This window comes from Meles meles, chromosome 15 (assembly GCF_922984935.1).
Source record: "Meles meles chromosome 15, mMelMel3.1 paternal haplotype, whole genome shotgun sequence".
Lineage (NCBI taxonomy): Eukaryota > Metazoa > Chordata > Mammalia > Carnivora > Mustelidae > Meles > Meles meles.
The window spans coordinates 72,263,347-72,289,471 of record NC_060080.1 but is presented as its reverse complement, the minus strand read 5'-3'; the positions used below and the strand labels follow the sequence as shown (position 1 = coordinate 72,289,471).

The 26,125-nt window shown below is 38.4% G+C and overlaps 1 protein-coding gene across 35 annotated transcripts in view; it reads right to left on the bottom strand.

The window, feature by feature from the left end:
• The window catches only part of NRXN1 (neurexin 1), a 1,247,328-nt gene that overhangs the window by 21,748 nt on the left and 1,199,455 nt on the right, over positions 1-26,125 (bottom strand). For 26 of the 35 annotated variants that reach the window (XM_045979150.1, XM_045979171.1, XM_045979158.1 and 23 more), the window contains one exon: positions 4,709-4,796. In XM_045979150.1, coding sequence (XP_045835106.1) covers positions 4,709-4,796 — 88 coding nt within the window. The remainder of the gene's footprint in view (positions 1-4,708; positions 4,797-26,125) is intronic. The other 9 variants (XM_045979153.1, XM_045979164.1, XM_045979166.1 and 6 more) reach the window with 1 other exon arrangement.

Below are 26,125 nucleotides of genomic sequence, written 5' to 3'. Positions count from 1 at the left end.
ATGTACACTTCCCATCAGGAGGCCTGAGTGGTTTCATCAGTTGCCCACCAATTTTCGGCCAGGAAAAGTAACAGCATTACGTAAAAGGGAAAAAATAGCTTGAATATTCTTTTTTTATATAACTAAACTGGGAAAATGAAAAGCAACCATTTATGTTCTACTTCATGCCAAGCATTGCAGTTGGTGCCGTTAGTACATTTGTTTTAATTCTTGCAACAACACGAGAAATAGGGGAATATTTTAATGTCAAAGATGAAGAACCCAGCAATCATAAAGAATCACTGAAAAAGTGTGTGGCGTAGAATGAAAGATGTTCTTTTGCAGAATGGAGCTGAAGGTGTGAATGTTCTATTTTTCTTCCCAGAGCTTAAGACAGCAAGGGTGGTGAAGTAGGACTTAATATTACTTGATCAATGGTGAAATTGACAATCCACCAAATATATAATTTCCCTCCTCATTTAGAGTTTTGAGTGGAACCACATAGTGATTCAAATTTATCAAACATTTGATAAAAAGGTAGGCTTTACTGGTGTTCAAGAAGATGCCAGATTTTTCCCGTTTCCTTAATAGCACCTTAGGAAGGCACCTAAATGAGCATAACCCATTTTCACAGAAGAAACTATTTTTTCAAGAGAGGGTGGGTCCAGGGTGATTAGAGAACCTTCATATGTAAATATTCAGGGATTCTGAAAGGGTTTAGTGTGGAATACAGGGAATATTCCGGCAACCTACCTGTAAAAGTAATTATGCATCTTTTTATAAAAATATCTTCTTTTGTTGGGAAGCTGGGTGGCTCAGCCAGTTAAGCGGCTGGCTCTTGGTTTTTGGCTCCGGTCATGTTCTCAGGGTCCTGGGGTCGAGCCCTGCATCTGGCTCTGGACTCAATAGGGTGTCTGCTTGAAGATTCTCTCCCTCTGCCATTATCCCCACTCTTTGTCTCTCTCAAAATAAATAATCTTTAAAAAAATCTTCTTTCACGTGTTAAGGATTAGGAAAAGGGCATAGCAGATACATACATTTCTGAATATTTAATTCAGCATGTAACTTTCCTAAAAAAATCAGTTTCCCAAAATATGACCTGCTGATATCTGAAATGATTTCTATCAAGTTATATCTAACAGTATCTAAAGTCTAATAACAGCAGCAACTACATTTTTTTTTTAATTCATTTGACAGATGGAGATCATAAGTAGGCAGAGAGGCAGGCAGAGAGAAAGGGGGAAGCAGGCTCCCTGCTGAGCAGAGAGCCTGACGTGGGGCTTGATCCCAGGACCCTGGGATCATGACCTGAGCTGAAGGCAGAGGCTTTAACCCACTGAGCCACCCTGGCGCCCCACAACTACAGTTCTTGTCCATGTTATTTTATGTTTGTATTTAAGATGAAAAGCAAGCCAGAAAAATATATTTAAGAAAACCAGTACATCGGTACATCAAGAAACAAAGACGTGCAGGAGGGGCATCCTATAATGAAACAATATTCAGATTAGAATATGATTAAAAAAAATACTGCTGTTCAAAAAATATTTGGAAAATAGGGAAAAAAATCATATACACTAAGGATTTCATAAGAAGCTGCCACAAATAACCAAATCTGCCAAAAGAGCATCACTGGATGAATGATAAAGATGGGTATGAAGAAAATCATAGGGAATTGGACAGAAAAAGCCAATGTAGAAAAGAGTTCTCACAAAATATAATAGAGAAAGAGGTGCATTCATGAAATACACCGTCAAGACACTACCAAGGAGAGGTAAGATCACAAGAAGAACTACAGAGAAAGATGACATTGAAACAACAGAATTTGAGGTTTAAATCTTAAGAGAACTGATGAACTGAGAGCTACAGCGAGTGGAAAGAAAGAGTGAGGGAGAGGATGGGATGTTCCAGTAGACTTGGTGTAAGAGTATGGAAGGAGTTGCCATCACACAGTCCGCAGCTGTTGCGCCCTGTCCACTGGGCAACGGACTCTGATGAGTGGAAGAAAATGAAAATCCACTCAGCAAACCCATGCAGGGGGCAAGATGAGCAGAGTTCCTGCTTTGCGGAGCTTATGTTCTTGTGGGGCCATGCAAGCTGTGCATTAAGGGACAAGTAACAGGCAAACCAGATTCATTCCGATGGTGATAAGTATGAAGAAAATGGGACAGAAAGAGTATCTAGAGTACAGCTATTAACAAACTGCTTCTCACTTTCCATCATGCTACACCATGAGAAAACAGACAGAGGTCAGGTGAATAAGAAGGAGAGAAGATGGTAAAAAACCTCTCTTTCTCTCCTCTCTTATTCTCTGTGCACCCCCACTATCGTGTTCTTAGGGCCAGTGTCCCCAGAGAAAGGGGGAGACAGTAAGCTGGTCTATAAAGAATGGTTAGTAACACCTGTAAGCAGTGGCTAGAAGAACTGAATCATTTAGCTGTGCTCAGGAGGAAAAAAATTGCACAATTTTAAGCGTAATCAGAGTTCTCACACTGAATTTGCTAGGTACTCTGAGAATTCTACATATAAAAAGGATGATGACCTATACTCGGTCAGCAAAAGAAAGATTGAGGCCAGAGGAAAACCAAGTACAGCAAGTGCTGTAATTAGGAAGACTCTATACCACTTTCAGCACTATGTTAATATAGTAAGAAACACTGCAAAAATCAACATTCTCTCAAGAAAATGCTAATTGGGAAAACAAAAGCAAACACAAATATAAACAGATACACACACCAATGTACAAACTAATACTAGACTTTGTTTTATGAATAATCCATGCTAGAGGATTTCAGAGAAGATCATATATAAAAAAGAATGTCAATATGGAATATTACTCAGCCATCAAAAAGGATGAATACCCACCTTTGCATCCACATGGGTGGAATTGGAAGGGTGAGTGAAGTAAGGCAAGCAGAGAAAGACGATTATCATGTGGTTTCACTCATATATGGATCATGAGGAATAGAGTGAAGGACCACAAGGGAAGGGAATGAAAACTGAATGGGAAGAAATCAGAGAGGGAGACAAACCATGAGAGACTCTGGACATCAGGAACCAAACTGAGGGTTACAGAAGGAAGGTGGGTGAGGGATGAGGGAACTGGGTGATGGGTGTCAAGGAGGATATGTGTGCCAATGAGCACTGGGTGTTATATGCAACTAATGAACCACTGAACATTACATCAAAAACTAATGATGATTGGCTAGTTGAGCATAATAAAAAATTTTAAAAAGTAATGTCATGATCAGACATGTGAAAGTAAGAGAAATTTTAAAAAGAAGAAATTTAGGGAAGGAGAAGGCAAAGAAATGGGGCTGATGTAATAGAGAAAAAAGAAATAATTTTTTTTTTTAAACTAACACAGAAAGAATGAGAATACCAGTGGGAAAAAAGGCAGGAAATTGGCAAAGGGGCCCAGGATGGTATCATGAAGTGACCCTAACTGTCCAGACAACCAAAAGGGAATTGTTGCCGAGACCAATAAACTGTTGGAACAGAATGGATGATCATCAGTGTTCTCACCACATTTTGGAGGCCAAGAATTTTGATGGGTGAGGTGGAGAGGCCAGAGGAAGGACGACAAGAACGACAAGAACATGACCTGTCTACATCTCCTGATCTCTTGCCAAGGTAGGACTGAGTCCCTGCTCCTTGCTGCCACCTAGTGCTCAGGGCATGTGACTACAATCAGTGGGATGTGATATCCAGAAGATGCAGGATAGGCATCCTGAGCCATTTTTTTAAAATCCAAATATCAGAAGAGCGGATTCACTTGAAAGTGATATACTTCAGAATAATACCAATTCGTTATTGTATGGTGACATGAAGTCCTTCTGGGATTCCTGTGACAGCTACAGGTCATGAGCTCACTGACCAGGGGTAGTCTATATTCGTCTCACTTGCCTTGTTTACCTAAACAAGAAAATTACTGAATTTGAAGAAATGATGCTTTACAGAGGAAATGAATGGAAATAACCCCAATATTCGGTATTATGAATATCTGGAAGCAAACCCAGCCTATGATTCACTCATTTTCAGAGTTCACAGCCAACCACTTCATGGTACTGGGCTTCTTTGGAAACAGTATTTTTGTGTTAGTCAGTCACACGTATCACAAAGAAGGAGGAGAAATTACGCATTGACTAGAGTTAAAACGCACCAGCTTACACTTTAGGGAGACGCCGCAAGAATCAAATATTTCTCGATTAAATGTATCAAGGATTCTACCTGCTGTTTGTTTGACTACTACCATAATACTCTTACTTCTGAAATTCAGAAATTTATCACTTAAGATAATTTGCTGGCAGAGTGAGTGGTGGGGACTTTTTGTCAGTAGAAAGGTCAAATAATTTTCCACAGTGCACTGCCATTTTTAAGCTTTACAATTTTACTATAGGTGACCCAAGGGAAAGCTCATTATACCGTTATACACAAAAATTACATTGTGAGTTAATGGAATGTGAACAGTAAGGCACCAGCCTCGTGTGCTGTCCCCCACTGCTTTTTCTGAAATACCTAATCTTGGTGAGTTTTGTTTTTAAAATTTGTTTTTCAATAAATTGTAGGGGAATTTTTGTACATAAGGAGCAAAACCCCTGGTCTCACAATGAGGCATTGTTCAACGGAGTGGGCTTCTAGATAGAAATGCAAGGCTCGTCTAAGGACTATGGATGGCATGCAATACAGATTTAGAGTAAAGCAAAAAAAGTAAGAAAAAAAGTCGACTAACCTAACCCACCTGAGCTCGGCTCACAGGGGTCAATGTCCTCGTCATCGCTGGGACATTCTGCTGAGGCCACGAGGATGTCATCAGTGGTCTGTAAAAGAATCACATCGAGTAGATTAATTTTTTTTATCTTTTAATTTTTTTAAAAATTTTTATTAACATATAATGTATTATTAGCCCCAGGGGTACAGGTCTGTGAATCGCCAGGTTTACACACTTCACAGCTGAGTAGATTAATTTAAAGGGACCTAGCAGATACGCTCATCTTTCTCTCAGTGACAAATGAAACATAGTTTGTGTTTTCCTGATAGGCTGAGAAACCGAATTCAGTATTTCCCTTCCCAAGGACACAGAGCTTACATTTTTTGACCTGTTTTAGATCTCTCATGGAAGTATTTGCATATTTGTGAAAATCTGATTGCAACTTGTTTTACATAAGCACACAGAAATGGTGACAGCCAACTTGCAGTGCCCATTCATCCAACTACACAGAGAAGCTGCACACAGTAGCATATAGGGGTTTAAAACAACCTGGCAGAAGCAGATGATTTGAAATTTATTACAACCCTGGAGTGCTACAAAGTACGCATCAGTAGGCTTTATGCAGTACTTGTTCTTGGCTTCCTAAAAGCAGAATAGCTATAACCTTTTATATTCACGACCAGGTAGAATTTGATGAATCTTTGAGATATAGCTTGTCCTTATTAGGAAACACAGATTAAGTAGAGAATATATTTCACTGATGCATTAAAGGGAAGCAAACATAGTTCCATTTGAGGAAGTGTGTGTGTGTGTGTGTGTGTGTGTGTGTAGCTTTCACACTTGATTCTTAGTTTTGCAATATTCAGTAGCCGGTATCATTTCACCATTGTCCTTTTCATTATTAAGGTTTCATAATAAATGAAAAGCATATGGGGGGATGATATTTTATGGCAAAAGGGATAGAGGTGACAGTTTTCTCTGTGACATTCTAGTTGCTTCATTGCACTTACAGCAAAAAAGATAACCATCACTGTAATAAAAAGCAGAGTGTGTAAATCCTAGCAGTTAGCCACATAATCAACACATTTACAAGCACCAAAGGTTGTTCTTTACTGCCACTTACAAGCAGCAGTAAACTCGGCATAGATATTGCATAGAAATTGTGAAGGTTTGCATCAGATTTGGCTCATGCTAAAGTAACAAAGAATTCAATGCATAAGACAGAAAATATCTCATTACATTGGATAAGGATTAAAGACAATTGTTTAGATGACACTCAGAACCACAATACTGATGATGTCCTTATTTAAAAATGGAATTACAATAATATAGATTCTACATGAAAGAAAAAAAAAGAAAAATGGTATGACTCATTTTCATAAAAGGAGGACTTAGAGATTAAAATATAAACAAATAAATGTTAGGAAATCATGCCTTTTGAAAAATGAAGACGAGGGATAATATACTTCTGTGACAAAACTCAGCTTAAAATTCTTTCAAGTGCACAATAAAGAATTTGTTCAGATGCTACTACATCACCATGTAACTTTAAATAAATACAGGCATTTAAATAGCGTTTTGAGATGGTTTCATGTTATTTTGCTTTCATTCCCCTGAGAGACCCTTGGGCAACTGGATTCGTTGATTTTGCTGCTATTATTTTAAAAGAGTTAGTTCAAAGTATCAGTTTTCCTGGAATTGTAACTGTTCATGTCAGTGATAACCACCAGCAATTGGTGTTACAGTCACACAGGTATCTTTCATTAAAGTGAGCTTTTTTTTTTTTGCTATCTTCTTCCATTTTATTTATTTTTTCAGCGTAACAGTATTCATTCTTTTTGCACAACACCCAGTGCTCCATGCAAAACGTGCCCTCCCCATTACCCACCACCTGTTCCCCCAACCTCCCACCCCTGACCCTTCAAAACCCTCAGGTTGTTTTTCAGAGTCCATAGTCTCTTATGGTTCGCCTCCCCTTCCAAATTTTTTTTTTATTAAAGTGAGCTTTAAAAGGCAAAGCCCATCCTCCTTTTGGCACCAGCACATTTTGCAGGATAACATCCAAACAGACTTGATAATAGCAAGTTACTGGATTATGAGGTCTTACAGGTCAATTTTTCTAATTCACCCTAGAGCAGATTATCTGGTTTTTATATTTTGTTTGTTAGTTTGTTTGTTTTTTAGAGTCAACTTCAAGTGGAAAGCTTTTTTTTTTTTTTTTTTTAAGAGTAGATACTCTTTGAAGTTACTTTCAAGGTTACGAGAGAATTTCTCATTGCCCTTGAGGAATTTTAATTATATTGATGAAATTAGTATAGGGTTGTTGTTCTGTTCTTGACAGGGGGAGGAGGAGGATGAGAATAAATTTTTTTATCCTGTGTTTCTCATCCCAGGAGTGATGCTGCTCCCTTTCTCCTCCTTCACCTGGGGCTTGTAGTGGTGGTGGTGGTGGGGGCATTTGGCAATGTCTGGAGACATCACAGATGGGCTGGGGACTTTTGGGGGGCTGTCTGCTACTATTAGAATCCAGTGAGTTTCTGATTCTAAAAGGATGTTAACAGCAGCTTCCCTTGCAGAGACACAACCTATAGTGTGCATGCAACCGCCCTTTCACAACAAAGAATTTTATGAGTCACAATGTCAATAGTGCGGAAGTTGTGAAAGTCTGCTTTAAAAGTGTAAAACTTGTTCTGAGCCTTATTTTTCTCATCTGAAAAAATGGAGGGATAAAAGTTCCTATTGTTGTAAGGATTAGTCAGAAAAACTATCAAAATAAGACCACACTGTAAATGTTCATAAGGTTTGTGACATTATCAACATAATTGTTATTTCAATAAATGTAGCACTGATTTAATCTTCTTTTGCACTATATATAAGTAATATAATTTTAGATATTAAACCGGAAGTGGTATATGTGAATTATTCTCAACCTTTCAGATCTCACATTAGTATTTATATCAAAATACAGTAGCTATATTGGTACTTTGTTGAACTAAGCTTCCATCTTTTACTGCCTAGATTTACATTCTGAATAGAAATCAAACATCAAATATAAATAATGAAGGCTGCTTCTTAAAACAAATTCATGGGCTAAAAATGTGGGACTCAGTGGATAGTGTTTCATGAAGACTAAATTATTTAAGCCACACAAGCTAACTTTTGTTTTAAAGTTGACCTATTTTCTACATTCTTCTGGAATAATTCCACAGCAAACAGAAAGTGTGAGGATGTTCTCAGTGTTATCTTTCACAAAACCCAGCACCTAAAATAACAGAAAACATCATAAAATAAATAGTACCTTCTACAGTCCTCCTACAGTAGAAAAAAAAATCACCGTACAAATATGACCCTACTATAAAACTGTATTTTAGTTTTTAATGTACTTTTTCTGATATAATGAATACACGTTCTTGTTTTTCATATTTACTCCCCTCAGAAATGGAAAACCAGAAATAGTCTTCTGAATAAAAGATCTTGAATCAATAGATGCCTTGGCAGAAATCATCACTTTATGAAAAATCAGGAAGTGGCTCAAGTGTAGGGAAAAAAAAAATCAAATTCATTTTGGAGGCTGAATTAACTGAACAATCTTCTAGCCAAAGCTGTATAATTTAAATTTAATTCCCTGTGTTTGGAGCTGCCTCTCTATGACATGCTGTTTAAAGAGTGGTAGAAAGAAACTCAAATATGTCACATTAATCAATTCTATTCTTCAGTATACTTTCCCTGATGTTTATAACCTTTTTCAGAAAAGAGACAACCTGCTGAAAGAGACAGAATAGCAATCAAGCAAAAGCATTAGCTTTACATAACCGTCCATTTAGATAAATGTCCCTAACTGGGCATTTAACCACTCACAGGTCAACATGCCAGGCTGGTCTTCCCTAATTCAGAAGGGCCCATACACTCACATGGCAAACATCCATTCTCGTTCAAAATGTCTCCTCAAAATATCTAGGTTTCCTTACCTTTAGGGGGAAAAAAATGATGTGGACAGAGATTAAGAAATAAAGGCACTGAAACCTAATTCATTATGCTCTGTGGGAAAACACCAACATGTTACAGGATACAGAAATATAATCAGGGTGGGGGAGAAAGGATGGGTATAGCAAAAAATTACAACAACTTATTTAACTTATGGGACAGCCACGGTTATTAAGAGAGACACCACTTGGTGGGTTAGAAAGTAGAGAAAGTGGTGTATTTTTGTTCTTTCTTACTTACAGGCATCCTCCCCTCAACCTTTAATGGTGGAAACTGCTGTGCAGTCACTTGCTATCACTTAAAAAAAAAATACAGCACAAATGCATATCTGTGTGGCAAAAAGTATGATGAGAGGGTAGATAAACTTCATCTGTAGGGTTATATCTCTACTAAGAACATCAGCCCTACACTTTATTCCTCATGATAACCAGCTTTACTGAAGACTGATACATTCTGATGAGAACACCTACAAGAAAACTCTATCAGGACAGACCTGCTTTGTTGAGGAAAAGAAGGAACTCTCACTACGCAGAAGGATGTCCACTATGAATTTGATGTCCATCAAGAAATTCATGATTTACTTTAAAATTGTGGTTATAAGTTTGTTTCTAAAGGGCAAGAGTTTATCTGGCTATATATCCAAATACAAGGTTGAGAAACATTGTCTCAAGCAATGGTGCTCCCTGGTATTGCAGGATTGAGCCTAATCTTTCACTACTGTGATGGTCTTTTAAACTGAATTGATTGAGCTGATGGACAGGGTGAGTTTGGAGCTAGCTGATATGAGACATGGTTTGCTAACTGAGGGACACCTGTTCTTGCCGATACTTTTGTCTGTATGAAGCTGTACTGGAAGTGAAAGAGCATTCATGTCTGGCTTGCAGGACTGAATCTGATAGTCTCTGCAGAAAAGATTTATTGCTAGGCAGGGTTCCATGGGGAAAAAAAAAAAAAGTCAAGATTCAGAATTAGTGTTACAAATTGCCCAAGCCAAGGTCCAATGCATTGCACTGATAAACCTGTAAGATGAGAAGTTTCTAGGAGCTGGGGGAAGTGACAAATTTCAAGAGAAAAACTGCAGAAAAACAACCCCATTGTAGTACATATGGACAATTTCCAAACCATGGGTCAGTTTGGCCAAATTGAAGCAATAAAGAAATACATCCAATTGGCAATTTTAGTTAATCAACAACCCTATTAAAGATGCAAAATGAGTTTAGAGACTCTGCATAGATTCTGTGGTAGCTTCCACAGAAATCTCAATCAAACTTTTGGTTCTTATTTGTCAATTACTTCTCTGAGTAGTAGATGCCATGTAAAGATGTCAATCCCAAGGCTAGCTAATCTCATAAAAATAAAAGCAATGAACTGTGATCCAATATGTGAAGCATAGCTCCGGCACATGAATAACAAAAAAACTGAGGATCAATTAGTTACCAACAAATATAAAACACCTCATCTATGCACAGCATTTTCTGGTGGGTACAAGATAAGGTCACTGCCTAACAAGGTGTAAATTTTGTTTCCTGCCCCCAAATAACTTATTGTGCCTGCTCTATTCTAAAGCATGGGGAAAAAAATCACTCACGGACACAAATAATAATCAATTCAATTCAAATGGCTTGTTTTTCTTGAAATACAGCAGTGCTCCCCTAACTATTACTTCATTAAGTATTCACCAACAACATGGTTATGCAGAATGCAGGCAGAGGTGCTATTATTCTGAGCATTAGAGCTAAGTGCATGCTCAAAAAATACCTGTTTGTACACTCATTTACTCAATTTGAATATTTGAACATTGGCCTTCATGAATATTTAGGGCAAAGTTTAAATATCTCTGAAAACAGCCAGCTTTCACATTTCTTTAACATTTTTTTTTTTCCCAGTTGATGCCTCAGGTTATTACAAAAAGTGACCATAAATCAGCTGTCTGCTTGGGGAAAAGACAGACTTGAAAGCCATTCAATTTTCTTCAAAAATTTTGTCACTATTTAAAATGTATACGATGGCTCCAGAACAGTAGAAGTGGGTTGGATAGAAAAACCCCACCATGGAAAAGAGACCACGACATCTCACTCATTTTAACATGCATTTTTATGTGCATTTGATACTGGTCATCCCGACAGGCAAAACTCAAAGGGGAAAATAGGGATGAGGAAATATTGCCACAAAAAATGAATTTAAAGGAACTATGGAAGAAAGAAAAGAACTGGATTTCTGCTTAGTCAAAAAAGATCATATTTTAGAAAAGTCATGCAAAGTTGCAAACCTGCAAAATAGAAACCTGGTGTCAGAAAACTTGAGATTAAATTCATATTTTAAAAAAAAGATAGTAACTCTCTCATACTTTTTCTTTAAGCGGCTAACGATCTTTATGGCAATATTGCATTTTCATTTTTAGCCAAAGAAACGTAGGAGAGCTGGCCAAAATACAAAGTTAAAGTCCAGTTTAAATTTTCAGACAGGTATTATAATAATCTGTTCTTCTGGGTTCTCATTCATTAGAACATGGGGTATAAGAGCCTCGAAGACTGCTGGAAGTGGAGCGAAAATGCTGAAGGGGAAACCAGAACACGCCTGTCATCAACTCGGTTCTCTCTCTGTTCGGTTTGCTTTTGGACAAAGCATTTTCTGAAATGTGTTTGGCCATTTCCAAATTGACTGAACACTGAGCGATGTTTACAATGTAAATCTAGGCTTTTAGCGAAGTCAATATGACTCTACTCCAACTATTATGACTGAATGAACTAATTAGCCACACAGGTTGAACTGAAAATCCTTATGGGGGTAATGATGCCAAAACAGATTTTTTTATCAGTGTAAAATGCCAATGACTGATCGTTTCAACTAACATGTCTCCAAAATTCGAGCTTATGTTTTTGGCATTTAACACGCTAAAGGAGAGAATCATGTTTTAGCCAATCAGTCACATATCTTCCTGCATTGCACCAGACCTTAGTGATCATTAGTCTGACCTCTTCATTTTACGTATCAGGAAACAGAAGCTGCAAAATTAAGTGTTTTTGTTTGAACACAATTATAGTGCCAGTTAGTGGCAAAACTATGAGACTATACTGACCTCAATAAATTGTGTTTGTCTCTATATCTTATCCCAGATGACTTCTAACTATCCATTCATCACCCATCCATCCATCATCCATTCATCCAAAACCATTTTTTTTTAAAGATTTTATTTATTTATTTGACAGAGAGACAGAGATCACAAGTAGGCAGAGAGGCAGGCAGAGAGAAAGGAAGGGAAGCAGGCTCCCTGCTGAGCAGAGAGCCAGATGTGGGGCTCAATCCCAGGACCCTGAGATCATGACCTGAGCCAAGGCAGAGGCCCAACCCACTGAGCCACCCAGGCGCCCCAGTCAGTTATTTTGAAGTAATACCTGAAAGTTCCTTATTTACTTGTTGCAATCTTTTCTTAGGTGCTTAAAGACTTACACATCATGTCTCTTGTTTCTATACAGAATGTGTAACTAAATTTGGGGGGACAGAAAGAAATATAAATTATTGAAAATTCTCCTGCTTATTCTTTCTCCTTGACTTAGAACACTGCAGGCCAGGGTGCCTGGGTGGCTCAGTGGGTTAAGCCTCTGCCTTCAGCTCAGGTCATAATCTCAGAGTCCTGGGATCAGGCCCTGCATCAGGCTCTCTGCTCAGCGGGGAGCCTGATTCCCTCTCTCTCTCTGCCTGCCTCTCTGCCTAACTGTGATCTCTCTGTGTGTGTCAAATAAATAAATAAAATATTTTTAAAAAATCTTAAAAAAAAAAAAAAGAACACTGCAGGCCATTCCGGCTACAAAATCACTTTAGTGAGGGGTACCCAGGGCCGGGGTAGGGGTCAGTTAGTTAAGCATCTGACTCTTGATTTTAGCTCAGATTGTAATCTGAGGAAATGAAGGACTGAGCCCCATTCAGACTCCACACTCAGCTCAGAGTCTGCTTAAGATTCTCTCTCTCCCTCTCTCCCTCTGCCCTTTAACTCAATGATCTTCTTCCCCCCTCTTCTCATTAAATCACCAATGAATATCCTTCCAACTTCTGAGTTCTCCCTTATTAGCTACTGTTTTCATCACATAAGTGCTAATGAGATTCTTATTTTTGTCTTTCTCATACATACAACCATCATTCAAGTTTTGCCAAATTATCTCTTACTACATCCTGGAAATAAATAAATGGAAGTGGCCATTTATTAATAATATTGGCTGTCTTCCCATATACAATCTAGACATGCATTTGTTGATTAGGGTAGTTTCATTTACACAATGGACCTAGAATTAGAGGTTCAAAATCAAAGATGTGGAAAGAGCCAGAGGAAGCTAGTTACCCATAACAATTCTTTCCTACTGGGAAATATGAAAACTAATGTCTTCTTGATAGAGCTTTAACCTGAGAACATAGGACAACTTCTATTCCACACAATTCTTGGTGTATGGAACAGCAAGAAATAGGGATGTGGTTGGAAATGATGATGATTTAGTTAACAGAAAATTAATCTTCTGATTTTTTTGACCCATGACTTGAATATATGTAAGGTTCTAAACTAGGCTCCTCCAAATAAGCCAATGTCTGAACAGTACTTTAATGTGTGTTTCTGCCAAGCACTGATTGACAATAAACATTTTCTGGCTCGGATGTTACCATGTTATTTCATTCATACACTGAGAAGATCTAATCTTTTCTGATTGTAGTTAAGCTGGAACTCCAAGCTTCCCTATCTGACTTCTTCATTTCTTGTGGTGCTTACTTTGGTTCCCTAATACAAATTTGAAATGGAATACTTTTCAGCCATTTCACTTTAATTTTTAGTGTGATGATCAATAATAGAAAATATAAGCTAGTTCAGAAATCAAGTTACAAATCTGGATTTTAAGCAATATGCATCATCTTGGACTATTTTTTGTGTTTTTGACAGTACTTAAGAATATATATGCTATATATGTAAGGATATACTATACATGTAAATATGTGTGCTATATATGTATATATAATCGCTTGAATATATGCATCATAATAACTTCTCTATCTCACAGGGACCTTGTGGAGATCAAATTTGAAATGCTTGAAAGCACTTTAGAAACATCAGAGTTCCCACAATGCAGTGTTTATATGTTATTATTAAAACTAATTAGGAATTATTTTTGTTCCTCGTATGACACTCTATAAAGAATAGTTCTGGGGAGAGCTTAAAGAGGGCAGCCGACTATCCACTTCACTGCATAACTTTCATTTTCATATCCTGAAATCCTCTTGTCCCCTCAGTTGAATAGGATCTGTTTCTCTCATCCAACTGGCCCCTCACATAGATGCTGCTATTCTTGGGCTGATCCCCTTTATACAAGGATAGGATTCATTTCAGCCTTGCTTATTTAGTGTAATGTGCAAGACAGGTAGTACCAATCCACACCTGGCCCTGTCATTCCCTCCTCCATAGGCCCGATCTTTTGGGGAGTCACCTCGGAGAGGCAGGGACACTGGAGAGTTCTCCTCCTTACTCACTTTACTGGGACCTAGAAGCTGGTGACAAGTTGATTTATTTTATCTTTACGTCCAGGGTTTACTTCTCATGTATGCCCTATTACATCTAGAGTCTCTAAATGAACAGATAAGTAGGAAGAACAGATCACTCAGCAAACACTGTTAATTAAAGGAGAGCGGAGAAGGAGAGGGAGGAGGGGAGGGAGGAGGGGAGAAGAGATGTTCTTTAGGTGTGATCCCAGCTGCATTGTGCTCCCTATTATAGCGATTGTATTTGTAATTATAACATGATACTGTATATGGTTGTGCCTTCTGTATGGATTAATAATATACTAATTAAAAATTTTTAAGAGATTTTATTTATTTATTTAGGAAAGAGAAACAGAGATAGCAAGAGAGAGCAGGAGCAGGGAGAGGAGACAAGCAGGCTCCCCGCTGAGCAGGGAACCCAATGTGGGGCTCGATCCCAGGACCCTGAGATCATGACCTGAGCAAAAGGCAGACACTCAACCAAAAGAGCCACCCAGGCACCCCACTACTTAACTTTTAATTAATAATATACTAATTAAATATTTTCTTAGTACATCGGGACAGTGGAGGTATTTGCCTTTCCAAACTATGTTGAAGTATAAAAGTTTGGGAACAGCTCAGGTGTATGTTTTATTTTATTTCACATACTTCTGTGGGACAGAGTTTATGTCCATGTTTAACATCCCTAGAATATCGTTTCACCATGCATATGCATATCAACACATTGTCATAAGCCTTAAATGTATACAATTTTTATCTGTCAATTATATGTCAGTAAAGATGAAAAAAGTCATCACACTCTAAACTTGGATTATCTTCTTTAAATATCTGCCATTCAAATAAAAGCCTATTATGAAAATAAGTGATTGTGAAAATAAAATTACTAAAGTTGAGGGTGCATGATTCACTTAGATTCTAAACACAGAAGGAATATTCCACATGACACTTGAATTGGAAGAATCATGTCCAATTGCCTTATTCCTGATGGTCATCCTTTCTAAGCTCGCTACACTAAGGTGTATGTTTGTCACAACTGCTCATTGATAACAGCTCATTAAATCTCAAAATAAGAGTGAGCAAGTATCGATTATTTTCCAGGAGTATGACTCCTAAGAGTGGCAAATGAGAATTGTGGCAAAATCACACTTTTCCAAAGATTTTATCTGCCTCTAACATCTCTAGAAGTGACAATGGAACTTTATAACTGGTTTCCACATCATGCTTCATGGCTGGAAATTTATGGTAGAGAAATAGCAAGAAGTGACATTATCTTTAAAGGAAAAGAGAGAATGACTGAAAGTAGAAAGAAGGAAAAGCTAAAAATGTCTTGCAATAAGTCAGTCTGCTTTTTTTTATGAAGCAGTCCTGTCCTTGAGAAGGCAATAAGATATAGTCTGCTTTATAGAAGAAATTGAGAAAAAAATAGTTAACTATCATTCTGGGTGCTCCGTAACCCCCAGACTGCCTCTCCCCCCTGCACTCTACTGTAATAGTCCTGCATTGCAAATATTTCTGTTGATTGTAAAGAAACTATACCTCAATCATGTTTTCCTTCAATATCTAACTATAAGATGTTTTATTTTCCTCCTGAAATAAGCTGCATAGAGATAAGGGCTGGCTGAGACCAGCCATCAAATTTGGACCAAGAAATATGGGTGGGACAGAATGCACTCAAAAACTGAGATCTTTTGACTGATTCTTCCATGGATTCATTCATTCATTCATTCATTCATTCATCCATCCACTTACAATCATTTATTGAATACCTTTGATTAATAAGGAGTTACATACACAGAGGGGGAATAGAATAGACAGCCAGATGTGCCCACCTTGAGTTGCATGGAGAACTTCAGGTATGGGACGAACAGAGGCTGTCTCTGAGCAGAAAGTTGCTCTTTGATCACTGAGCATGGAAGGAGTCTAGGTGTGAGAGCTAGCCAGATGGGGCTGAAGTCCAAGCTGCTGCTGCATATTAGCTGTGTGAGTTTGGGAAAGTTCCCTAACTTCTCAGGATTTCTTCCTAAGTACAAATGAAGTGATTTACACTATTATACAGGATTATGAAGAGAATTAAATACTCTAGGGCTAGGGCTTCCTGGTTGGCTTAGTTGGTTGGGTATCCAGCTCTTGATTTTGGCTCAGGTCATGATCTCGGTGTTGCGTCAAGCTCCACGCACTGAGTACAGAGCCTGCTGGATATTCTCTCTGTCCCTCTGCCCCTCACCCCACTCGTGCACCAACCCCCTCCAAATAAATAAAAATAAATAAATAAAATCTTAGTAAAATTCTCTAGGGCTCGATAGGTCTGTCTAGCACAGTGGCTGGTACTTAGAAGACATTCGACAATATTATGACATAAATTCAGCTGGTTCTTTACAAGTTCTCACTTCACTTTCCCTGCAACACTGGCGGGAAGCGTTGTTCATAGCACTGGACTCCTGAGATCTTTAAACACCGATATTCTCTTCACAAAGCAAGTGTAATTTCTGACTTAAATCCAAAGCCCCACATTGAAACATTCCATAAACAGAGCGCTTCTTAAAACTGCTCAAAAAACATCACATCATCCATACACGGAAAAGCCAGGGAGTTCTTTTCTCCCCAGGTGTATCATGTCACCTAGAATTTGTCAAATTGTATTTATTTTAGAGTTGGGAGACTCCGTAAGATATCTGTCCCAGGTGCCTTATGGTAAAGAGAGAGAAACTAACGTGGCGCGGTCAGGTGCACAGGATCAAATCACTACTGGCTCGGTGTCGGGTGTAGAATGAGATCCTGCCTCCTGGCCCTCCATCCAGTTGGCATTCCCCTCCCTCCACTGCTCCCAGTCTCATGTTTGGGTAAGAGGAAGGAAAAAAAAATAGCAGCAGGATTAATTTGCTGCTTTTCCCAATTTTCTCAAACATGATTTACCTTTTTCAATTCTGCCCTAAGTTTTCCTGAAAATTTTCAGCAAGACCTTTATGAAATACCAGGGAATGGAATCCGCTGATGTCACCCAGAGCTGCTAGACCAGAGAGCACTTAGCAGATCCTGCAAAGCCTGTGAAGGACTGCTTGAAGAATAAGCATGCAGAAGCGATGGGTGAATTCTGCTCATTGTCTTCTGCTGAGGACTAGGAGCTCCATTAGAGAGCCTGCCTTTGTGTGCATTTCATTTGGTGAAACCTTGACAGCACGCTTCCCCACAGGTGTTTGAGTGTTTTATTTGGTTATGCTATTGTCTAATGGCCTCTTCTTCTTCAACTACTCTTCACACATTACTATTACTATGATTTTGGCCATTAAAAACATTGTGACAAGGAAAGCTCACATGAAAAACCCTTAGACGGCTAAGTGACTAACGAAATCCTCTCCTGGACAGCTCTTCCCTCTCCAGCGTTGCATTCTACAGTCAGTTCTGCTCAGTTCTGACACATTTCCTCCAAGTTGCTATCCTACATCTCCCGCCTGGATGTGCCCTTTCCCTTCGCCTGCAACCCCTGCCCCCTCCCTCCATTCTCATTTCCCGGATGCCTGCTGATGAAGGACCATAAATAAGCTTTCTGTTCACACACACACACACACACACGTCACTTATCATCCTGAGAACTTTTGAAATCACGGAAGTGTCACCTTTTAACCAGAGAGTTCAGAAGGCAAGCTGCTTTGGTAGTTTGTTATCAAAGCAAGGAACGTGGGAACCTGCCACGGAGCTTGTGATCTCATATGGTCAAGCATGCGGCTGTGCCCTGCGTCAGAGACCCGCCCACTCCTCTTCGACTTTTTGAATCAAGGCGTGCTCTTACTGGGTTTTCTCCTTTGTCTATCGTGTCAGCCTTCAGAGACACCCTTTTCCTTTTCAAAATCACTCCTTTGATCTGCTTTGAGCTGGAAATCCAGATAACCAAGTTTCTCTATTTTGAGAAATAATAATGGGCTATAAGGAAAAGAGGATTAGAGAAGCGCTCTAAAAAGCCCAGGTGCTTTAGAGCCCTCAGTCAAGGCTCGTGGCTTCACGTCCACTGACTTGTTAGTTTCCTCAAAATACAATGTTCCTTCTGAAGGTAGTGCCTTTATTTCTAAGTCACCCGCGCAGTAACATTTTTACTATGATGATTCTCAAATAGGCTTTTCTTATTTCCTAAAGTCCAAGGAACCTTATCGGAACTACACCCTAAATACCTCAATCTGTTTGCCAAGTTCTAGTCAAAGAGAAGCCAAGCCTCATTCAGTGTTCCCCTGAGCCTGTGGGGAGAAGGATGAGCGCTAGATTAAGGAAGGTGGCCCTCTCTCGCTGTCTGTGACTGCCAAGCTACCTGAAAGAATGGAGGGTATGTTTGCTTATACTGGTGGGTGAAATTGATGCTGCCAGGGTTTTAGCTATATTTATGAGTCACTCTGTATTTTTTTTTAAGATTTTATTTATCCATTTGATAGACAGAGATCACAGAGATCACAGGCAGAGAGGCAGGCAGAGAGAGAGGAGGAAGCAGGCTCCCCGCCGAGCAGGGAGTCCAACGTGGGGCTCAATCCCAGGACCCAGAGATCTCGACCTGAGTGGAAGGCAGAGGCCCAACCCACCGAGCCACCCAGGTGCCCCCCACTCTGTATTCTGAGTAGAGAGATGCCGTCCTTGGTAGCTCCTTTTCTGGTTTCCTAGAAGCAGCTCCTCGCTTGACAAACTGAGGAATGTTGGTGCTGGTTATGGGACCTTGTAACGCTGCTCCTAGTGATTTAGGTGCATGAGCATTAGAGCCAGAGTTTAAATCTGGAGTTAGCAGAACTTGGATGATTTATTCAACCTCTCATTTGTAAAATGGGAAGGATGCAGTATCAGTCTCTGCGTGTAGTTTTAAGAATTAGGAAAATCATGATCAATGGAGTTCTTGATGCATAGTAAACACTAAATAAATCTTAGCTATTCTTGCCCTCTTACTATATAAGACACACACATATGTTACCTAGCATACCAGGGGGCAGCATGTTTTTTGCTAAAGTGGGCAAAACCCCAACATCCTAATAACCACAATAGGCAGACTCTCCACATTTACCCTTGCCTAGAGTACTGTGAAGAAGTAGGAGGGAAAAAGCCAAATATTGGAAGGAGAATGTAAATGTACTTTCTCCCTGAATGTTCTATTTTGCTTTTCAACTTTCAAACTCCACTTTATTTCAAAACATACTCCCAACCATTCCAAAGCATTTTCAAGTTGGAAAGCCTTCTTTTTTGTTTCACAATAAGCTAACTGCAGGTGCAAACTCGAGGGAGACAGACCTTGGAAATTTTAAGTACGTTGCCATGGCAATGGTTTGCAAGAATGTGTATGAGTTTCATCTTAGCTCTCAAGCATTCAACTGAGTTCATATGTGGAGGTTCAAATTGCTAGGCACACAATGTTTGCCATTCATTGTGTCTTGAAAGGCTTGGAAATAACTGTCTCTGTTGCTTATAGCAACTAGAAACCACAAAATACTATCTATCTACCTATCTATCTATGCAAATGTAGAGATCTAGTCATTCATTATCTGCTCTTAGCTGGCCATCCTCTCCATTTTGGCTGCTCTAAGGGAAGCTGTATACATAAATACAACAATAAACACTTTCCCCATTGTTGCAAACACAGAGTTGCACTCTCAATATGAATTAACTGTAAAAGTTTTCTATTGAATTTTCATATTAATTTTCTCATTCAAAATGAACATATCCTTAAAGAAGCATGATAATTATTTAGGGATGCTCAATTAAAGCAAACTTTCAGTCTAATGAATTGTGGAGGATCCTTTTAAATGGGTCCTGTCCTAGAAGGCAGGAAAGAAGAAGTCTGTAATTCTAGTCATTAAATCAAATGCTCCCCCGCCCTTGAAAGAGCACTACGATCACCACCACCACCATCACCAAGAAGACATACAAAAGAAGTAATTTTGTCTCATTTGAATCATCATTACCTCAATAGTTTTTAAATGGTTCAATTGAGGCTTCTAAACTAAATCCTCCACAATGGTTTCATGATTCATTGGCAATAAAAGCAGTGATTACTTTACAAAAGCATTCCCCCCCTCCCAAATGGAATCCACAGAACATTAAAAATGCAAAGTTTTAAAGTTATCTCTTTGGTATAAGAAATAATTCTTAACAAATTCTCTTCAAATTCCAAGGTTCTTTCCATCTAAAATTGTACTCTGCAAATTAAGTCAATATTTTTTAAAAAATTCATTCACTAGCAAAAAAAAAAAAAAGCTGGATTTCTAAGATTGCATATTTTTTAGTATTCCTAGCACAAGCTTTTGCTGCAAATGATCCATCATGATAAAAAGCGCCCCACATAAAATGAGGTCACTAGGGACCCCACTATCTCCTGCATTTGGTTACCAACAAAACCTTCACAAAAATGTTATTAGCTACCAAAGCCTGGCAGTTACAAGTCCACTTGGCTGCTTTAACTTTGACCTGTCTTCTAAAACACACACACACACACACACACACACACACACACACACACACACATTCTAACCCCCCCACACTCCTGGATTTAACAGCTTGTTGATGTACTTTAAAACTGCAGTGGTCCTCTCCTCACCTCCCCCATTCTAAAAAAGCCTACAGGAATTCTGGAATTAAACAAATGAGAACACAATAATTAGCTATGCAAACTGTCAAGTGGATCTAAAAAGAAAAACAACCCAGAAAACACAACAATCAGCAGTTTCAAGCTCTAACAAGAATCTACATTGAGTTCCCATTTATTTTAAACAAAAATAGATTAGGTCTTTTGAAAAATGTTCACTGCAGTTTCCAAGGAAATAGGGCAAATCAGCTAATGGGTCTTTTACATCTCTAATTTCTATGATGCTGATATAGTAGAAAAGTCTTTGATGCTACAATCTTCCCACATAACTTCTGTTCTACTCTTCTATAATCAGATTCATTCCCAAATTAAGTAGTATTGAAAATTGTCCCAAAGTGGATATGAAACAGGTAAGAGGGTCAAAGCACATGCTGTGACCCTCCCCATTCACAACCCCCCAAAACCTCACCTCAGTAGTTTTATAGCTGGTAACTAAATTAGTATAAGCATCAAGGGCGAAATGGAAAGGGAAACAAATTCCTAAATTATCTGCTGTGTATGTGTGTGAATGGGAGAGAGGAGGCAATCAGTTCTTTGGATGTACCAATTATATAACGTGTAGCTAAATCTCTGGGAGTCTTTACAGATGACAACTAAGCACTTTCTCCCCCTTGCCAACCATGCTGAATCTAAACTATGAAGCAATGTGGATTACCTATAGCCTATACATGCTTTGTGTGAAATACCAGTAATGCTCCCGTGGACAGCCAATGCTCCTTTCACCTGTTATAAAAAAAAAATTATAGGATGAGAATATCTAAGTTTTTGAAAATCCAGAATTGTGATGAAATGGGTCAATTCAACTACCTTAAAACTTTTGTTTGCTTCAATTCTCTTATCTTTAAAGTTGTAGAGCAACAAGGAGCTACTTTATAAATTGAGAATGAAAGGTGAGATGTCTGAAAGTTGTCTGGGATAGGACATAGCATTCTGAGCCAACCAGGAATTCGATCATTACCTAAGCCATGGACCTGAAGCAAATCACTCTCCATGTCAATGTAAATAGGTTGGAGTAGGTTAGACCCCTCAGGTCCCTTTAAAACGTAATAATCGGGCACCTATGTGGCTTAGTCGGTTAAGCATCTGCCTTCGGCTCAGGTCATATTCCTGGGGTCCTGGGATCAAGTACCGCCTTGGGCTCCCCGCTCAGTGGGAGGCTGCTTCTCCCTCCCCCTCTGCCTGCTGCTCCCCCTGCTTGTGCTCTCGCTCTTGTTTACTCTCTCAAATAAATCAATAAATCTAAAAAAATGTAATCATCAATGATAACACGGAGTCTTGTGGGAATGGTGCAGTTAGTATTTTGATTGTGGTCGTGGGCATAGGAAGTAGACATGTGATGAAGCTGCACATACACACACAGGCACATGTGTAATTAGTGAAATCTGAGAAAGCTCTGTGATTTGTAGCAATGTACTTACGGTTCTGGTTCTGATACTGGACTACAGTTATGTAAGGTGTTAACATGGGGAGAGGTTGGACAGACGGTGTAGGGGATCTCCCTGTGCTCTCTTTGTGACTATCTGTGAATCTGTCATCATTTCAAAATTAAAAGTCTTACAAGTATGAAAATATATGCATACCTACATAAATACAATAACCTTTGTCTTCATGAAAGGCCTGGCAGCCACAGACAAAACAAAAACATACAGGGCCTGATGCTTTACAAGGAAGTGAAATGTATTAGTTCTAAACAATTTACTTTCCAGCTAAATGTGATAGTTTCTATCTAAAACAGTTAGTGGTTTTAAGGTAGATAAAATATTGACTATTTCACCATGATTTGAATTGTCGATGATGGGTCACTACTAGTAATACCATTTTTGCCTACCCGCCCATCATTTATCTTTGAATATTGAATCTTAAGGATTAAGACACCAAAAAAAAAAAAAAAAAACCCAAAACCTAATTATTTCAACCATAACAAATACTATACCCTTGATTTAAAAGAGAAAATTAAAACAAAACACACACACACACACACACACACACACACACACACACACCCTAAACAAAACCAGCACAATTAAAAAGGAAGTATCAGGGTTTTACTAAAAATTAAATTTCTAATACTTAAATCCTCAGGATTCTAGTTTCTGCCCAGTTAACTACTGCTACAATGAGTAATCTTACTTTCCATTCCTCAAATCTACAGAATTTTATTTCTCTAAGAACTAAATTGTGCTCAATATATTTCCTTCCTTTTCTCTTTTTTTTAAAATGTGGGGCTTGAACACATGACCCTGAGATCAAGACCTGAGCTGAGATCGTCATATGCTTAACCAACTGAGCCACCCAGACACCCCTCAATATATTTCCTTTCAAGGTCACAGAATTCAGTTAGTTCTCCCGACTTCCATGATGTTTAAAAATAATGGCTAGTAACTCAGCGAATTTATATCCAGATATTGGTTTCAAAATTCGACTCCACAAATGGGGCAGAAGAAAGCAACAGATGCCAGTAGCATCCTTCTGTTAGAGACAAATTAAAAGAGAGACAAAGCGAACAGGAAATTAAAAAGAAAAAAAAGAGGAAGAAGAAGAATGAGCAGAAGAAGGAGTAAAAGAGAAAAAAAGTTTCCTCCACCTGTCTGGAAAGTGGGAGGGTGTCTCAGTTCATTTTCCAAGTGAGACCAATGGCAGAGGTCTTTCACACTTAGGAAAGTAAGATTAATGCCTCACTCAGTGAGATGTGAAATAGGTCTTGGTTCCAAAATTCTAGGAAGGTGTTTAAGAGGGAAAAAAAAGCATTCGAAAATATGCAGGTAAAAATAAGACAATCTATCAAGCCAGCTCTGCTCCAGGATTAACCAACTCAGCTGAGTCTTAAGGCTTTAGCTGTCGGTGGCAGCAAAGACCTCACTCCTCTTACACACCCAACCCTAAGACACAGAACAGAGAAGTGGGCAGTAGAGGAGTTTCCTGTTCGTGAATATTTTTCACCAAATCATAGAAGATAAAACAAACAGAAGCAATTTCTCAGGGCTTTAACTAAAATGGGCCAAGAATGGTGAGTTATCAGATGAAATCCTGTCAGAACCCAGGCATACTTTTCCAAAAATTAAGTCTACCAGCTACAGTAAATTTGAGGTGGTAAGAGGAATTACTCCCAATAAAAGAACAAAATATAAAATAGGTGATTAGCCAAGAAAGACGCCAAGCCGGGGCAACTGGTCACATGTTCCAGGGCTGCCCAAACCAAATCCAAGCCTATACTTCACACTGCCAATAAGGGAAGGAGCTGGCTGAGGAGTGTGGGCTACCACACACCTCCTAATGCCTTGCCCTTCTTCACTCTCCTGGGTGCCTCAGGGCTCCTTCAGCTTTGCTAGGTCTAGAGTTCGCTTTAAAGTTCAAGTGTTTCAAGTTAACTGTGTTCTGGGAGTCAAATCTGTGCTAAGATTATATTAAAAGCTAAACCTCTACTGTACATATCAACTGGTACTCCAAAAGGCTGGTTTCCCAGAATATTCACCAAATTCTGTCTAAGTTTAGATGCTGATAACAAATAGAAAAAAAAAAAAATGCAATCACTGCACCTTCTATACATTAAGAACTCTTGAAATTATAAATGTCAAAATTCTAATTTCATTTGCCTGTGTCTAAAAATATTTCCCTGCTAATTATTTCAAATTACTATAGACATTTTGCAAGCTATATTAGATTTTATATATAAATTGTGAACATCCATAAAAATAATTTGTCCTACCCATCTAATTTTTTGTTCCCAATCCAGACCCACTTTCTTTTTCATGTTTATAGAGAAATGCTTACAAAGTCTTGTGCTCTGAGGACCTCATTTGGCACTTATCGAACTTATTTTTTCATAAATCTGTATCAGCAATGAGAATTTTTCCCAGACTGCGTTGTTGATGGCTTATGTCACCACTTTTCTTTCCACTTCCATTAGAAGCCACAGGGCACCTTACTTCTTAGAGAAGAATGTGAAACTGATTTGGGGATGAAGGACTTTTAGTTCAGAGTATGCACCATTTTATAAAATATTTATTGATACAAAATCTAAAAATATACATGGTAGGTACAGTGTTCACATGGCTAATTATTTCGTAGATTCAGCCCATGATTTTATACCACAGGGTTCTTGTTAGGAATACCACAAAGGGAATCAGAGTTTCTTTTTTTTTTTTTTTTAAAGATTTTAAGAATCAGAGTTTCTTGACACATGGTAATAAATATTTTCACTCACAATGAATAATTTAGCTCTTTTGGCATTCATTGTATGAAAAATAGATTTGAAATAATTTCAAGGTCTCTTAGCAAACTTAGAGGTTCTGGCACACAAGAACAGGCAGTATGGGGCTCCTTCCCCTCGTTTTCACAGAATTTTGCTTGCTTTTATGATGCACACACTGCAAAATTTTTCCCCATTTGTCAAGATGATGTTGAAATGAAAAGATATTGTTTCTTCTATAGCATTTCCTATTGTGGGTTTCTGTAATTCCAAATCACTAATTCTCTGTAATTTACCAGCCTTGCCCATAGAATGCTAATGAGCCTCTATATTCTTGATTGTGGAAATGGAAAAGGAGCTTTCCCTTGAAATAATGCTAGCCAAAACTGGAATTAGTTTCACACTAGTCTCAAAATGAAAATTCCCATAAGGGAATTACATATATAAAGTCATCTAAAATTTCAGGGAGATGATTCAACAAAATGAAAAGCAGTGTATGTTTTAAGACCACTTGTCTTTGAAAACTTTTCTTCTAAAGGAAATTCACATTTATTCATACTCCAAAATCATAATGTATTAGAGCTACAAAGCCCTCACCTTATAAATGGGGAAGTCAAGTACCAGAAAATTAGGTAGTTTGGTTTTCATCTCACCAATAGCAGTAAAAATTTCTCCAGTTCAGTCTCCTTACATATGTCCATTAAAAGAAAATGTTTTAAGATTAGATAAGCCCCTCAAATAACTCATTCACGATGGGGTATGTTGAATGAGGCAAACTGAGGGTGGTTGTAAAGGTCTAAAGTTTAAAAGAACAGTCTAGGCTGAAAATGGTATAAATTTCCCACGGAAACAAAAAAGAGAATCTTAGACTAACATCAAAATAAAACCGACGTATATACGGGTGCAAAGAAAAAATAGATATAAACATAAAGGACGATTTTTCTATTAACTGTCTTTCCTCCTAAAATACTTGAGTGAATGTCTCAAAGTAGAAATTCTGGGTGGTTCAGTGAAAAGGATTCTGTTAGGTATTGATGGGATTCAAATGTTGAAATTTTCCAAATATAGTCTGATGACACTCATTGCCAGAAACGTAAAAAAAAAAAAAAAAAAAAAATCACTTCTCCAAGAGCATACTGAA